Genomic DNA, 17,872 nt, shown 5'->3' on the forward strand with positions numbered 1-17,872 from the left:
CTATGCTCGCACCTAAAATAAAACAGAGCAAACTGTTTTGTTTGACATTGACAAGGAAAATGCGAAACGGCTGCGACGTCGTGTTAGCACTGACCGAATTGCGCAGCCTACTGCTAGAGTAACGAAATGGTGGAACCGTAGCATAACTGGGGCGTCTAGCGACCGGGAAAACCGGGAATTGTCAAGGAAATTTTAATTTTTGGGAAAAATCGGGGAATTAATAATAATAATAATAATAATGTTTATTTTCCACCATAAGATGGTGGCGATCAGGGAAAAAAGCTGTCAGGTACAGCTTGACGGGTCCCTGACCGCCTACAAGAAGCAGCAACAGAGCCGGAAAAAACGATATTCAAGAGGAGAAAAGAAAAAAAATTGTACAATGATTGTCGCTATCACACATTTTAGAACAAATTTTAGATTTCTTTTCCCCTTTTTTACATTGAGGCGGGACAGACAGCAGAGATAAAATTATGCAAAAACTAGTTACAAAGATCACAAAGAAAGAAAGGCAACTACCTTCAGCTGCTAGAGAAAAAAGATGATTTTACTTCTCTTATGGATAACTTATCCCAATTTATACTTTTAGTCTTATACGAACTGAGTAAATTGGGGAGAGTGTATTTAAGCATTTGTTTGCCATAGTTTATTCTTGGTGTAGCCACCTCCCAACATTCAGCACCTCGGGTAGGGTAATTATGAACATTTTTTGATAAATTTCCAAGATCTGTTAAAAAAGTTGAGTCTTTAAGTTGCTCTACTTTAAGGCTAGTGCTAAGCCTGTAATCATATAATGCATGCGCGTTTAATACGCGAAATTTTTGAAATAAGCCAGCTGTGTGAAAATCATACGAGACGGCAGCTATAGCCCTCAGTGCTTTTTTTTGCAATACATGTAACTTTTCTAGGTTTGTTAAAGTTGTTGTTCCCCAAACTAAATGGCAATAATTTAAGTGAGAATAAAATAGAGAATTATATATTAATAATTTAACGCTTGTTGGTAAAATATAACGATGTCGATTTAACATGCCCACAGTTTGGGATAGCTTTGGAATAAGAGAGTTTATATGACTTTCCCACGACATATTTTCAGAAAACATGACACCTAAGAGTTTAAAACAATTCACAATCTCGATTTTGGTTGAATTCAAAACTATCTCCTTGGTAATGGTAACGAGTTTATTTTTAGGAGGAAAAAGCACGGCTTTGGTTTTATTTACATTTATTTGTAATGCGTTGTAATGACTCCACGTTTGTAACCTAGAGAGGGCCAAATTCGCCATATCGATTAATAGGTCAGGATCATCTGCAGAAAACAGTATGCTCGTGTCATCAGCATAGTTTACAAATTTTGCGCTTACATTAATATTGACTATATCATTCACGTACATGTTAAAGAGGAAGGGGCCCAATATACTACCCTGTGGTACACCAGAAGGAATAGGTTTTATAGTGGAAGAATTCCCATTGATATAAACATATTGTGCTCGATGCTTCAGATAAGATCTTATCAGCTGTAAAGCGTGCCCTCGAATTCCATAATTATCTAATTTAGATAGTAAAATTTTATGATTGAGGCAATCAAACGCCTTGGAGAAATCTATAAAGACTCCAAGAACCATATTTTTGTTTTCAAAGCTTTGTAAAATAAATTCTTTTAAAACAAGTAAGGCAGATTCTGTCGACTTGTGTTTTATAAATCCATACTGTGATGGAGTTATCAAGTTATACTTATTTAAAATTTAGTCAAACGTGTATGAATAACCTTTTCGAGCGCCTTGGAAAACACTGGTAATATTGAAATTGGCCTGTAGTTTCCCATTTCATTTACATTTCCTTTTTTATGCAATACTGAAACTTTGGCAATCTGCATTCGCTTAGGAAAAATTCCAGTAGATAAAGAGATGTTAAATCTATGAGTTATTACAGGTGCTAACAGATGAATAACATGTTTTTCCGGTCTTATCTGGAAGCCATCGACGTCACAACTAGAACTATTTTTAAGCTGAAGAAACACGCTTATAATTTCTGGTTCGACGACGGGATCTAAAAATATTGAATCACTGTTTCGTTTATCATTTAAAACCAAAGGAGTTTCGGTTTCAGTAGTACTCTGAATATTTATGAAATGGTCGTTAAAAAGCATTTGCCAGTGAACATCCAGTAAGTTCAGTACCATTGCACAGAATTTTTTCAATTGAACTGAAGGGGCGATTACGATAAAGAAGATAATTTAGTTGCTTCCACATGATGTCAGTGCGTCCTTCTGTGGCCTTAAACAAATCAAAATGATAACGCGTTCTGGCGCGCTTTAGTTCTTTTGTTAGGTTGTTGCGATAGTTTTTAAATACTTTAAGGTCCTTCTGGTCCTTGGATTTTATGAATTTACCATATAAAGCGTTTTTTATCTTAATTTTACAGAGTAAATCTCTCGTTATCCAAGGCTTCTTTATGCGCTTGTTTGTTTTAATAGAAGTGAAAGGAAAATATGTCTTATACAGTCCAAGAAATAACTCTATAAAAGTGTTATAAGCCCCGTCAGCACTATCCTCACACAGTACCCGGCTTCAATTTGTATTTGAAACAGCGGTCTGAAAAGCGTTGAGTCGATCTAAAGTTATTTTTTGTACTAATGTCCGCTCTGTCCTACAATTTTTTTTTCGGGAAACTTTTGAGAGAGATGAATATTGGGAGGTGGTCACTCAGATCGCAAACAATGACGCCAGCTTTTATATAATCGACTGAGCTGTTTGAAATAAACAAATCAATTAATGTTTCAGATTGGAGAGTAACACGTGTAGGTCTATTAATAACATTTGCACAACCATATGTCCTGATTAGCGAATCTAAACTTTTTTTAGCTACGGTTTCCGCGCTCATATCAATATTAAAGTCCCCACCACAAATTACATTACATTTTTCTTCATTAACAAAAACCAAAAAAGACTCGAAAAATTTTAAAAACGATTCAATGTTGCCGTTTGGTGGTCGGTACACCACAGCAAAAATATTCTGGTTATTGCGTATACACATCATTTCGTAATCTTGAGTGATGCAACTATAATCACCTATTACTTCACCAGAAACACTTTTTGTCAAAATGGCTAAGCCACCACCACGTTTTTCTTTACGATTTATGTAAAAAGAGTGGTATGTAGGGAGTTGTAGTACGTCAGTCTCTTCAGTGTACCAGGTTTCTGTAAGCATGATGACATCGAAAGAAAAACCAAATTGATCGAAAAGTAGCTCAAGATCTACAGCTTTGCTTTTCGCAGACTGAACATTTAAATGGAAACAGGTCATGTGTGAAATATAATCCGCACCAAGATAGGTTATCAAGTCTTGCGGAAGAACGAACGCGTCAATTGCCATAAAAAAACAAAAGGAACAGAGGATATTAAGATAGAAATTCGCGTATAAGATCCTGCAAAAATGCCCGTCTTTATCATCGTTAAAGTGACTTTTGAAGGTAACGCCGTCGCAATAGCCGTACCCAGATTGTTTTTCTGCCACGCGGTAAGTAAACTTTCGGGTTTCATTTTGCAAGAACTAATAAAACAAAGATGTTTAGCGCTGGTAGTTCCTATTTAATTTTGTCAAGATCGCCTTCATGCTCAATCCGAATTGTCGGTGCGCCTTCTTGTTTTCTCACGTATGAACAACCTTCCTTGTGCCAAATAAACTTGTAGCTGAGGTGCTTCGCCTTTGTTCTAACATCGTAGAACAACTTCCGGTTCGACGCCGTCATGTTCTCTTGCAGGTACACGTTGGCATCATCGGCTTCCGACCTTAACTTTTGCTTGTTTTGAAGCCATGCATTTCGCTCATTTCTGTTCACAAAGCGCACAATCACCATAGGCGTCTTCTTTGTCCTAGTTGGAACGCGGTCATCTTGGTGCTTGAAATCATTGTTGCCAACTGCCCGAAGCTTAAACTGAAATTACTAGAGATGGGTTTTCATCCTCCAAAAATGTTGAGGGGAAATACTACCCAAAAAGTTTGAAGTCACTTTTTTAGGTTGCCAGAATGTTTTGCTCCACTAGAGGATTTTTTTCCCCAGATAAATTATTTCTGACGGGCCGGCACAATGCAAAGTGCGGCTATCTGAACCCCCAAATGCATACTTGTCTTAGTTTCAATTTTGGTCACCAAAACTCAGTTCAAGAGAACTATCACTTGATAATGAATTGATGTGCGGATACTGACGGATCTTTTTTGGTGTGAGTCGATGCTTCAATCTAATAAAAACGAACGAATTTAATTGTCCGACATCGGGTACAGAATTCTCAACGTGGTTCGGGAGCCATTTATCTTCCTTCTTCTCTTCGTAGTCTACATCTCGTGATCAAGCAGCCAAGGTTGTGGCAGCTCCAATGCTTCGGTCGCTTGCGTGCTCCCTTTTTCCGGTGTCTTTGTGCGCTCTGAATAGTTCCTACATCCACGCCCCGGAAAACGCACTTAGTTCGTTTTTTTCACACTCCGAGGATTCCAGGCAGTACAGCAGCTGTACAGGCCGCTTCACTGTAGTTCCGTCAGGCACTCTCTCAACCAACGTTGCCAAAAGCTCTCTTCATGACTTCTTGTCTGTGTTTCCAGAGCTTCCGTAGCATCTCAGCTTCGACGTCCTTTAGGTTCGGAACTGTCGGGTTTGGTAACGACGTCAGTCACTTGCCAACAAGAAAGCATGATGGGAACAGAGGCTGAGGCTCTTGACTTTCGTTGTAGGTGAAAGTCGGTGGTCTCGAATTAATGACATCCTCTATCTCGCTAAGCAGGGTTCCAAGTTCTTCCTCGATCAAGAGTCTTTGGCCGATGACCTTTTTCAGTGGTGTCTTGATTGACCGCACGAAACGCTCGTGGAACCCGCCCCACCATTGCACACGCTCCGCAATAAAATTCCAGTGGATTCTGTTGTTGCTGATGTGATCCTTAAACTCTTCGTTGCGAAGCATGTCTTTCATTTGAATCAGTTTGAGTGATAGCTCTCGTTTCTCCTGGTTCGTTTTCTCTAGCTCTTTGCGAGCGCTTACTTTTTCGGCTTGTAGTCTGCTGAGCTCGTCAATCATTTCTTTCTCTTTTTGCTGGCCTGTGTGTTGTGCTTCGCACAACTTGCACTCAAGTTTCTTGACGGTCTCTGACAGCGTGTCGCTCCTTGCTTCCGGCACCTCCTTCTCTTGCTTGACATCCTCTGTGCACTGAAACGAGTTGGTCAGCCGCTCCGACAGTTTGGCCTTTTCGGCTTCTGCCACACCAAATTGCACTTTCATGAAAGTGCATGCATCTTGCAGTTTGCCCATTGCAGCTTGAGAGCTCTTGAGGTCTGCGGTGACGGTACTCAGCGAGAGTTCTAGCTGTTTGTGCTCCATCTTGGGCCTTTTGCAGTCCATCCTCAACTTCCTTGAGTGTCTTGTTGACAGAGTCTTTCTCGGCCTTCATTGTTTCCAAGCAGCTTCTAAGGTCCATCAACTCTGTCTGCAACCTCGAAGATGTCTGTGTACTTGCCCCCAAGCTCTCTTGAAGAGAAGTAATCTCTAAATCCGTTTTTTGAACAGCCGTGCTCAACTGCTCCCGCGACGTCTAGAGATCCTGCTCTTCGTCCTGTAGCTGCTGTATCAGCCCAGCAATATGAGCCTCAGCGGCTGCTTTCCTTTTTGCACATTTTCGCGTGGTTTCTTTCCTTTGAGTGCACTTTGAATCGAGAGCATGTTGAACACTCTCCAGCAGCTGGCACTTCTCTTCCAGCTGCGACTGCAATACAGACACCTCTTTTTCGAGATCACTGTTTTGCTCGAGCAACATCTTGAACTTCACTTCCGTCTTCTTCTTTGAAGTCGAGAGAGCTTTCTTAAGCCGACCCACGGCGTCGTGAGCTTCTGTGAGGGCCGCCTTTTCTTGTGCCGTTGCTGACTTGGCTTCTCAGCTCCAAACCGTAGCTGTTTGCAGCAGCACCGTCGTCTTTGCCTCATCAGTGACAGCGGCTTGAAGTGTCACGGGACTGGTGGAGACTTTACCCTTCCGTGGTGTCTCCGGTTTGTCACTTGATCTCGAGAGGAATCCAAGATCACACATAACGGTGGCGTGTCGACCTTGGCACTCAGAACATGCGATCTTGCTTCTGCACTTCTTGGCGAGATGGTTTTGTTTTCTACATTTAAAGCATCGTCGAGCCTTCTGAAAAATCTGTCGTTTTTCAGTGAGAGACATGTTTTCACTGCACACCTCGGTGTCATAGTTTGGCGACTTGCAAAATGCACACTCCTGGTAGGAGTGCTGCTGCCGTCCCTCTGTTTGTCCACGGCCTCGCAGGTTCTTTTGATGTAGCAAACATAAACTGTTTTTTTTTTCTGAACTGTCTTTAAGGCGATAATCTGTTTTCTTTGCGCAGGAAGTCCTCTATCTGCTTTCTACTTCTGCGCGCAGAAACCTCAGAAGAATCAGCTGTTGTCTCTGTTGACCTCGGTCTTGGTCACTGTTTTTACTCAACAGGGCAGCAGATTGGGTGCTCAGTCGTCGGTGCTCCTTGTCGCGTACAGCAGTTCTATGGTAGGCAAGAACAAGGTCTTTCGGAAGCAGCCAAAGTATTGATGGGTGCAGAAGTGTAGAAAAGGTTTCTTCGCTCACCCCAAGAGACCTGAGCCCATGGTTGTTTCCTTGTAGGTTGTCGTGCAGTTGCCTGAGCCCTTGGACATCGAGCGATGATCGGATCCACTGTCTATCCTACAGCCTGATCATGTGATTGTCGATCAACCGTTTTTCATCACCAAACCGGGTTCTGAGGATGTCCCGGGCGTCCTCGTAGCAGCTCGGTGTCGCTGATAGCCCTGCAATCGCCGCAGAGGTTTCTGCATAAAGGGCAGCTCTCAAGTAGTTGAACTTGTCGGTTGGCGATAACTCTCGGTTAGTGTGGACCACCTGTTCAAACTGCTCCCAGAAGAGCTGCCACTGTAGGCTATCTCCGTTGAACCTCAAAAGCTTCAGCTTGGGGAGCTTCACTTTCGCAGATGACCCAGAGGACTTGTTACTGCTCCGGCTCATTTGATCAAAGGTCGTGGCACTGTCTGCACTTGCGATGGTAATCTTGAAGCTCAGGCGAGCAGAGTAAGCGACGACACGGTCGTCGTACTTAATAGTCCGCGCATACTCCTGTTTCGCTTCTTCATCTGTCAGCAGTGGCTCAATGCCAGCGTTCGTTTCGTTCAGTTGGCCATGTAGGGTATTGAGACGAGCGAGAAGAATCCGGAGCTCCTCTTCAACAAGAACTTTGCGTTCCACAGCCACATCGATCTCCGAAAGTACTTTGGTGACTTGCGAGCGTTGGATCTTCCGCTTCTGTTTGATTCTCTCCATCACGGCATTGTTAGGCCCCGCTGTCTTGCTTCCCCGATGTCGAGACTTGAAGCTCTGTTAAATCAATCATCAGAATCACCGTCCAGTCTGGTGAAGGAAATTCCCGGGTTTCGGCACCAAAGGTTGACTAATCTTTTTTGGTCTGAGGTCGATGCTTCGATCTAATAAATCAAACTAATTTAATTGTTTGACATTGGGTACAGAATTCTCAACGTGATTCGGGAACCTCTCATCTTCCTTCTTCTTTTCGCAGTCCACATCTCGTGATCAAGCGGCCGAGGTCGTGCAGCTCTGGTCGCGTGCTTGCTCCCTTTTTCCAGTGTCTTCGCGCGCTCTGACCAGTTCCAACAGAGACTGTTTTGGAAGTTTCTATACTATAGTTTTGTTAGAAACGCAAGTGTGAACTTGCTTTCTGCATTTTCATGCTCTTTTGTTATGAACAGCTACAGAATCTTCAACCTATCATAAAATATGTATTGTCTGAGCTATTAGCCTTTCCCAAGCTTGGCAATTCTGTAAATTGGACATTGAATGCCCGATTTAACCGGAAAAGTGCCCATGCCTAGATTAACCCAGTTTTCAATGAAGGTGAGGTGGGCACTTTCCCGGTATTTATTGCATGCAAAAGTTTTCGTTTTATAAAAACATTTGTTGTTACTGTAATTTTTCTCTACAGCAGCATGACATAGGTGTTATACGGTACATCTCACCATGAGAACCGGCCAGTATCATTACCTTTTCGAAACTTGTTTTCCTCGGGGGATGCTGTGTTTATATAGCATCATTTAATGTAACTTTTTGGAGGATTAATCTATAAGCTTTCAACTTTCCATGGTAGCCTTTGTTGCGGTGTTGAATATGCTCTGCAAATTTCATGCAAATCAGTCTTACGGTAAAAAAGTTTGCCTTTTGGAGTAGTGTCCTGTCCTTGACGGAGCAGAACACCATACGGAGCGCAATTAAGCTCTTCTGCTTCTTGCGCTAGGGTTGCGGTGACGTCACAATGCCGAGCTTTGGTTGGCTCTGATTGGAAGGAGAGTGGGTAGACCCCATTGCTAGCTGCATGACTGGCTGCCTTGAGGTCTACCCACTATCCTTCCCATTAGAGCCAATCAGAGCTGGGCTTTCTGACATCACCGCGACCCCTGTGCAAGAAGCAGACGAACTTGCTCTCTGTATTGTTTGAGCTTAAAGCTCAGGAGGCCACGCTTCTAATTGTAATGACCACCAGTTGCACCCACCCTGCACTTGACAACAAGATGGTGGCACCCACAAAACAATTGGAGAATGGAGTGTTTCTTAAGCATATATCTAGTGGGTCTAGAGGAGATCATTGCAACCGACTGCCTCGTGCTCGCTTCTGACGAGAAAGTACATCGGTGCCATCCAATGTTGCCAGTATAGAGGTTTTCCCCTCTAAATTTAGTGGTTTCTTCCGAGTTGTCTAGCGGGGCAAATTGCAACTTGCTGTTGGCGGGGTTTTTCGCAGTTTTCGAGTCGTGCTAGTGCGTTTCCTGGCGGTCCAAAGATGTCCTCTAATTTTCATTTATCGGTCGTACATTGCTTAATTTCTGTGGCAAGTTAGAGTCCTGGTGTCATTATTTTTACTTACTCTCAACAAAACTCTCGGAGAGAAGAACGCTCTCGACGCCATCAAGATATCAACGGGACAAACGTCGAAATGGGGTGTCAGAAGGGTCATTCTTGGCCAGCGCCTTAAAATTTAGCATCATTTTGAGATTCCTTTAGCGAATCTTTGATTTTCGAGTTGGCAACGCCGGTACCACCTGTCGGGTAGGCGTAGAACACCTGGGTCTGGCTCGAGAAAACTTCCGACGACATTACAAACGACCGTTTCTCATAAATGGTGCTTACATTCGACCTCGCAGACACCGCAAAACCTTCGCTCTACTAGTGAAAGGTAACCTCATGGACGGCACCGGCGTGCCAGTGTTCTTTCTCGTTGTAAAAGGTTGCGAGGACTCGGTCGTAATAAATCGCGAGAACTCAGCCGTAAGCAAGTGCAGGTGTGCAAACCGACCTGTATCGGCTCTTGACTAAATTCCGGAGTACCTCTCCCTGAACTCTTGCAGAAGTGCTACAGCTGCTGCGTCAGAATGCCCTGGTGGGGCCTGAGCTCCCTCCGGAGGCCACCGAGCCCAGGGTCCGTGTGGAGGTGCTGCTCCTGAGCAGGGAACACCCGGGCTGTGCGCTGCTGGGAATGGGGACCCACTGCGCCCTCGGCAGGGGCCTCTACCAGCCACCCGCTGACTTCATTCACTTTGGGTGGGTGGAGCGAGAGTCTGCGACGTACGCGGGACACTGGAATATCTCGCGAGATGCTGGAAGATCTCACGAGACGCTGGAAGATCTCACGAGACGCTGGAAGATCTCGCGAGACTCTAGGTCTCGCGAGATGCTGCAAGATCCCGCGAGATGCTGCAAGATCTCGCGAGATGCTGCAAGATCTTGCGAGATGCTGGAAGATCTCGCGAAATGCTGGAAGTTCTCGCGGGATGCTTGAAGATCTCACGAGACGCTGGAAGATCTCACGAGACGCTGGAAGATCTCGCGAGACTCTAGGTCTCGCGAGATGCTGCAAGATCCCGCGAGATGCTGCAAGATCTCGCGAGATGCTGCAAGATCTTGCGAGATGCTGGAAGATCTCGCGAAATGCTGGAAGTTCTCGCGGGATGCTGGAAGATCTCACGAGACGCTGGAAGATCTCACGAGACGCTGGAAGATCTCGCGAGACTCTAGGTCTCGCGAGATGCTGCAAGATCCCGCGAGATGCTGCAAGATCTCGCGAGATGCTGCAAGATCTTGCGAGATGCTGGAAGATCTCGCGAAATGCTGGAAGTTCTCGCGGGATGCTTGAAGATCTCACGAGACGCTAGAAGGTCTCACGAGATGCTGCAAGATCTCGCGAGATGCTGCAAGATCTTGCGAGATGCTGAAAGACCTCACGAGATGCTGCAAGGCCTCACAAAATGCTGTAAATTATCACGAGATGCTGGAAAATTTAGCAACATAACTGGAAAATCAATAGAGACGCTGGGCAATATATCAGTACCGGAAATTCTCACGAGGTACTGTAAATTTTAATAATATATTAGAAAGACTGACGAGAAATGGGGAAATCAGACAAAGTACTTCAAAATACTGGGATGGAGGAGAAAAACTTTTATGAAAGACCAGAAATGTGACAAGATAGGTGGATCTTGCGAGGTACCTCATAATCTTGCAAAATGCTGAAGATCTCGCGAGATAAGAAAATGTCGCAAGATTGTGTCATGAAAATCTTGCGGGATAGAGAAGATTTTACGGGTTGCCAAACGATCCTGCAAGATACTCGATATCTGGCGAGGTAAAGCGTCAAGAGGTAATGAAAAGCTGACGAGATACAGACAATCTTGAGAGATGCAAAAAATCTCACGAGATGTTGCGAACATCACACAAGGCTTAAAATCTCATGAGATGTAAAAAATCTTATGAGGTAGTGGAAATCGTATAAGATACAGAAAACCTTACGAGATACTGAAAATTTGATAAGACAGAAAATGTCATCGGTTGGAGGGGGAAAACCTCACACTGATCCCAGAATCTCTCAAGATAGAGCAGGCCTTACGAGATGTGGAATCTCTTGTGAGGTACTGAAATATGAGGAAAAATAAATTGTGAAAATTCCTTGAGATACTTTAAATTTTATGAGATAAGAAAGTATCAAGGAGTAAATTAATAAAAAGTTGACAAGAAAAAAATCCTGAAATCGCTGCTCTGATTCTCGACAAAATACACTAGCATTTAGCACAGGGTTTTTGACTGTGAAGGATGGGAATTCCAACCTCGCAACGGTCTGCATACTGTCGTCTTCAAAGAGTCAATCTTTCCTCGTGGGCGTCATTGCTGCGCCTCGCTCTTACGTTGTCACCTGACCATCCATCTTCTTCCGTGGTATATCATAGGAAGCGTGCCATAAGACTCTTTCCCTCTTGTAAGAAGGAAAGCGAACATAACGAATGAGTGGAGCGAAAGGGCTGTCCAGTGCAGTCCAAACCACGACCGTATAAGCGAAAGACAGCCGCATGCAATGTGGCAATGGATGCCAACATGTTTAATATGAAGGAGAGCACTATCTCAGTTACAGAGGCGTCATTGGGTCGTCGGCCGCCACGCAGGGAATCGTGGGAGGCAGCGGCGGCGCGTGCCACGCAGCAGGAGACTGGGCTGCCGATCCAGGAGCCCCAGGTGTGCTCGGTGGTGGAAACGCTGCGGCCACAGGACCAGTTTCACTGTATCAGCATCTTCATGGCCGCCCACGTGGCCTGCCCCGACCCCCAGCCCAGCCCTCCCGAACAGGCCACGTGCGCAAGTATGCAATCGGTTTGCTCTTTAACGGCGACTGCTGTTCTTAAGGGCTATCCGAACAGGACGTGTTTTTTCAGCAGTTGCCATACTGGAAGTTTTCCTTCAGTTCCAGTTGGCTTTGGGCCAGGGTGGAGAATAAAAATCAGTATGATTTGAATTGCACTGCTATAATAATTTAAATCAAACTCATTTCCCCAAAATAATACGGATTTTCTTTTTTTTATATTTACCGTTTTTCTATTAGTGTTTGGTTCCCATAAACATTTATTTTGTATTTAAAGCAAAAAAAAAAAATAATAATTATTAGGCAGGAAAAACTTAGTTTGGGCAGCCATTAAAAAAAAATTTTATCTAGTGGTAAAAAAAATATTCTTTTCTAGCTGAAGTGATTTGATATCGTGCAAGTTTGATTTAAATCAAATAAATGCGATTTATAATTCTAGTTAGTTCATTTCTTTTTAAATCATTCTTTTTTCTTCACCCTGGCTTTTGGGTTTTTTTGTTTTTTTTGTTGTTTTTTTTTTGCCGGGGGGAAAGCTTCCTTTCGCTTGCGTCCTTGAACGGCGACTTGGAGTGTGCTCGTCACGTGTGTCCGGACAGCCAATCGCACGCTCTGCTGGCAGTTGTCGTCGGTCCCCGACCTCCCAAAGGCAAGAAAGGGGCGGAGACAACAGCGAGGAGGCAAGCCACGCTGTTTGCGTAGCCAACATTGTCACCGAAAACTTACGCTCGTGCTGCAGATTTCACGTTTTTCGAGAAAGTCGCTCGATTTGATCGCTGCACACGGCGTCTGCTGTGTTTTATTTTGACAGCCCCCTGTGGGAACTTCTTATCCACATTCGCGGTGTCGACGTTGTGCCAAGCAAAAAGCTCCATTTCACGTGCGCCGCCCCGTGACGTTGGGCAAAGTGCGTGCTCTTGGCTCTTGCTAGGCAGCAGAGTCTAGTTCTGTGGTTGGCAGGGGATGCCGCTACACATTCATCACCCTAGAGCTTGATTTGCCCGTACTAGCGGTGTAGAGCAACCCGCCACTTGTAACTGTATCTGTCTCGACTTAGTTTTGGGCAGAACCGCTCGCTCATCTGTGCGGTGTTCCTTTTCCTACATAATTCAGTGACCACGAGGCTGTGTTGTGTGTAAACGAGTAAACGAGGAGCAGATCTGTGTAAAAATGCGTTTTTACTATGCACTGGCAGGAAAAAGGGAAATGTTTGTGTCATCTTGTTCGTTCTTTTATTTATCCCCATCTCTGGGATTAGATAATGATGTCTCCTTGTCTCGGCGGTTTGGAGTCTGGTTGACGCTTCTGCTCAGAAATCGCACCACGTGGAGCGAAAACTTGAAAGCTTCTTCGAGATGAACGTCCTGAAGCAGATCCGACAAATCTGAGCAGGGGTGGTGCCACCTGGGAGTAGCAGTATCAACCAGATGGTTTGTTTGTCTTTCTCCCTGTGCATAGAAATAAAATGCTTTTTTTTTTCTTTGTTGAATTTTTTCAGAGAAATTTACACTCAGGAAATTTGAGTGCACATATAAAGGCACTACCTAGTGACACCCTTGTGAAAACTTTTATAGAACGCTGTTCATTGGCTTATGTGTATAATATTTTTTTTTTAACTGTATAAGGCAGGTTCAATCTAAGGCACATTCCTGCTGGAGAAATCAGGGTTTGCCTTCAATCAAGCACGTCAGACCAACGTCCTGCAAGTTCAGTTTCACGACGCTTTGTATGTCCTATAGTCGATGACGGGTTAAAGGGATACTGCGACGAAATTGTAGCGCCTATTGTCTAAATGTCAACCACGTCCTGACCACACCACGGAGATACCAATTTTTTGCTAGAAAAGACACCAAAACATTTTTTAAGAGGAATAAACTGTATGTCGTTACGTCACTATGCACTTAAAAGCAGCGCCGCTTCGCAGAAGTAGGGGGGCAAGCTGCGTGCGTGCGAGACCCGTCGAACCGGATTTCCCTTCTCTCCCTGCCTATTCAACTCTTGTGAGGATTGGGAAGGGGCAACTAGGTTGTAATGCGTTGACGACGCCGAGTGGCGGGGCTCGTAACCACGCCAGCCCCTAAGCAGTTTTGCCCGTGCCGGACCAATGGATGTCACATCTGCGACGTCGATTGATCCAGCTCCCGTGATGTATTGCACTCTTCGACGGCGGATGTTGGAGCACTCGCTGGAATCGGTCTTTGGAACAAAAAAATATAGCCATCCATTCAAAATACAGGCGTGCGATTGTCCTTAGCAGATTGAGTTGATCACATTTAACTAATTTCTGAATGCAAAAGGTACATTTTAAGTTTAGATTCAGTATCCCTTTAAGGGTTTGGGGGAAAGCTCCTCTCACCTCTTTCCACTTTAGCTGAGCTAACGCTGGAGAGCAGGTTACCTCCTCTCTAGCATTCGCTCTGCTAAAGTGGAAAGGGGCAGGAGGAGTTCGCCCTGTCACCGACCATAGACACTTTAGATGTGTGTTCCTTTCATGGCAGTGATCGGCTTCGGGAAAAAGCAGGAACTCAGCATCTGGAAAGTAAGGAAGAAGTTCAAGCCGAACAACCCTCTTCTTGGTCAAAAATGACCACAATTAATGCTAAATGGGAAGGGGCGTTGTCATAAAGTAGATGCCAGAAACCGTACAAAATGATGTCGTGCACTTCGCTACATAAACCAGAAAACATGTCCGAACAGAATCGGCCTTTGCTAGAAGACAACAGCCCAATCGGCGAACGAACCGCATTCCGTCACATTGCCATCTGTGCTGAGGCCTATGTTACGAGTCTGAAAGTTTTAGCATTGATCAGAGGTCTTCGGGTAGCCGTACCGTATTTGAGGTAAGCAGAAGCCAATGCTTATGCTATATTCACATCTCCAGCTCGTTGCTCGCCCTCCCGCGGCGGAAACGGGAGGCGCTCTTGTGAGGGTGCCCCGGTTTTTCTGCTCAGCAAGCACCGGCAGAACTGCTCATGATCATGGCTCGCAAAAGGTCATTTCCCAACGCAAACAACATTCTTCACTATCCTGATGTAATGCTGCAGTTGGTATGGGATTGTACCTTATTAGACAGTTTTAGTATTGCGTATAGAAGCAAACGCAAGCGCTGTGCATTTGTGTTAAGGCCCGTTTTCACTCTTGCGACCGAGTACGACTGAGAGAGACGAGATCTCTTAAAACTTCTTAAATGTTTTTAGAATGACGGAACACTCTGGCATTGTGGCGCCATCTATGCGGTGACCCTGGAACTGCATTTCACAAGAGCGAAGGTTTTGCGGGATTTCCGAGGTCAAATGTGCGTAATACGCATAGAAAGGCTCGTTTATAACATTGACAAAAGTTTTTCGAGCCAAGAAAGAAAGGATAATGCGCAAGAAATAAAAAAATATGCCGGACCGCCGAGTTTACACTGCTTCCCAATAGATGGCGCCAGTGTGTTCTCCGGTTTAAGAAGTTTTAAGCAACCCAGGTTTAAGAGGTCGCAAGAGTGTGAACGGGCCTTTAGAGTTGCGTGTTCCACGCTGCACATTCGCATCGTCGCCATGCTCCAATCCAAGACTGCAATTTTGGGCACGCGCAGTGTGGAACTGTCTTTAAAGGGACACTGAACTCTCCAAAATATTTTAAAAGTGCCTGGATCGTACACGTATGTCACAAAATAGTTTCTGCGAACAACTTCTTTAGTACTAAAGTTATGGAGAGCGCATTGGGTAATGATTAATACATCAGAAGGAATAAACAAAAGGAGAGACAAGACGGATAAAGACTTTTTTTAGCTCAATAATTACATTGTCAGGCACATCTTGAGTTATGAAAGGATCTGAAATAGAGGTTATTTTCGTTCCAGAATTAAGATATGCATCCTGGCATAAATATTACCCTAAACACCATTTTTGTTCTCAGGATAAAGAGATGAACTGTGCGCATAACAGCCGATCTTCCTTGTACAAGCAGGAAATGATTTGTGTCGCTCGGTGAAGCCATCATGCTAGACAGGCTAAACAACTGGTATACTGGCACACATCTCCGACCCTCACTCTAACCGCCATTTCGGAAAGCGAGTGGCACCACCTATAGTGAATTGGAGACGTGAATAGCACTCGGTTTTCTGACATTACGAACTTCATTTTCCTGTACTTTCTATCGTCTATAACGAGGAGAAGGAAGTTACAAAACACAGTTCTGTATTCCTGTCTGCTTGTCATCGACAGCCACATTCTGGCTTAGCACAAGCTTCCGGCAACTTGTGGTCAATATTGTAGTCCGAAAAGTGTGTTTTTTTACTTGACACACTACACACACCTACAGCATGTAAACTAACACTTTTAAGGCACTTTTGATGGCCTGCAAAAGTCGGTTTCTTAACGTATAGTGCTGCGACTTACTACAGGCATGCAAGCAGGTCTTGGAAGTTACAGTGCAAAAAAATCAAAGAACGAGCTCACCTCGTTCAAAAGAAAGAAAAAAAAAAAAAACATGTCCTGGGCAATCTACGCCTCCATTTCGCAGACGATGCACACCTAGCAAGAAGTGCTATCGACAGATGGCATGCGCAGCGTCCAGGGAGCGTCAGCTGATTCGGGTTCTTTTGCTGGATTGTTTGCTATCGTAACTTGAACAGGACAGCGCTCCCTTAGAGAGCCTGTATTACAGAGAGTGTCCAACTGCTCGATCAGGGTCATGTGGTTTATGGGCCGCATTTGCAAAACGAGCTACGGGGAGGTTGCCGAGCGCATTGATCGTCTGCAAACGTCTCTACCTTTTCACCTGCCTTTTTCGTTGCCACGCGAAAATGCAGTGCACGCACACTTGTGACCAACCCTCCACCATTAAATTGCAGACGTTCCCCATGGTTCGAGATCATGCAGGTAGGAAGCTTCTGGAGGCGACAAGACACCACCAGAGGTGAAGCCACGGGAGACTTTCGGTTTGGTGGGACACGTTCCCAACGATGACCGAAAACTGACAAAACCAAAAGACGCCATTGGACGGAAAGGATGACTAATTTGGCACCAACAGCTGTTTTGGTCACCCTTGGGGATGCTCCCACCGACTCCAATCTCTACTTCTGGCTTCACTTGGGATTATCTCGTTTGACTGGCTTGAGCTGGTTTGTCACCTTCTCTACTACCAACCTCCATGTTCGAGATGGACCCCCTATACAATATAGACTACGCTCCCTGGACGCAGCATCCGCCATCTGTCGGCAGCACTTCTCGCTACGCGTGCATCGTCTGCAAAGTGGCAGCATAAATTGACCAAAACAAGTTTCCGTTTTGTTTGTTTTTTTCTTTTGAATGAGGCTAGTATATTTCTTTATTTTTTCCCCGTTAATTTTCACCACCTGCTTGCACCTCAGTGACCGATTTTTGCGGGCTGTCTGAAGTGCCCCGTTCATGTGCTGTACTGTACCCAGCCAGAGCCACGTATTAACCAGCTAAGGATCGAGCATTACGTAATAGGCATTTCGTGTTTTGTTTTTACAGACTGGCAATGGTTTCTGTGGGAGGCGCTTCCAAGCGAAGACCTTTTGTTCTGGACGCTACGCGACCTCCGACGAAACAACATAATAAACTTGGATACCTTTCTGTGAAAGAACTCGTTTATTCTGCGCAAGGGTCTACTGCAGACTATCGTGTTGCCGCTAACACTGTGGATGGTGTGGCATGGCTTATGATGAAGTGGTGATTTCTCCGATGTCTCACAGTTCGTGTAGCACGCCTCAGTCCTCGGCTTTTTCGGGCGGTGGTCCGCAAGGCTGGAGCATCTTCTCCATGAGGTTGAAGCGGACGCGGGCTTTGGCTTCGTTTTCGCACACGGCGAAGAAGTTGAGGATGTCAAAGTGTCCCATGTACGATGCGTAGCTGTCGCGGTGCTGGTTCACCAGCCACTCGTAGCGCCCGGTGTCCGCGTGGCCCGTGCCGATGTACTTGGACTGCAGATGCTCCAACTGACTGTGGATGTTGTAGCGGTCACCCATTGCGATGACCAAGTCACCAAGTGTTGAAATCACAAGCGTCGGTGAACGGCCAAAACGCTCTATCAACGACGAGCGATGGCGGCGCTGTGATATCTGATAGACTTTCACAACACCGAACCCGTTGAATATGGATGGTGAGGCTCGCAACCTAGTGACGTAGTTGTCATTACGTGCTA

General features: G+C 45.0%; 2 protein-coding genes across 2 annotated transcripts in view; one reads left to right on the forward strand and one right to left on the reverse strand.

The window, feature by feature from the left end:
• Positions 1-17,311, forward strand: part of LOC8041724 — a 29,759-nt gene extending 12,448 nt beyond the window's left edge. Inside the window, exons 4-6 of the mRNA XM_029985002.4 lie at positions 9,441-9,633; positions 11,526-11,719; positions 17,203-17,311. Coding sequence (XP_029840862.3) covers positions 9,441-9,633; positions 11,526-11,719; positions 17,203-17,309 — 494 coding nt within the window. The 3' untranslated portion in view covers positions 17,310-17,311. The remainder of the gene's footprint in view (positions 1-9,440; positions 9,634-11,525; positions 11,720-17,202) is intronic.
• On the reverse strand, positions 17,301-17,824 carry LOC8041725 (splicing factor 3B subunit 5). The gene has a single exon (XM_029985005.3). It carries the CDS (start codon positions 17,694-17,696, stop codon positions 17,439-17,441), a length of 258 nt encoding a protein of 85 aa, XP_029840865.1. The 5' UTR covers positions 17,697-17,824; the 3' UTR covers positions 17,301-17,438.
• Between the last annotated feature and the right edge of the window lie 48 nt (positions 17,825-17,872).

This window comes from Ixodes scapularis, unplaced genomic scaffold (genome assembly GCF_016920785.2).
Source record: "Ixodes scapularis isolate PalLabHiFi unplaced genomic scaffold, ASM1692078v2 PGA_scaffold11__112_contigs__length_91849675, whole genome shotgun sequence".
In the NCBI taxonomy this organism is placed as follows: Eukaryota; Metazoa; Arthropoda; class Arachnida; order Ixodida; family Ixodidae; genus Ixodes; species Ixodes scapularis.

Bases quoted from the DNA above. Each gene is read 5' to 3' on its own strand.
- LOC8041725 (XM_029985005.3), bottom strand. From the start codon at position 17,696: ATGGGTGACCGCTACAACATCCACAGTCAGTTGGAGCATCTGCAGTCC.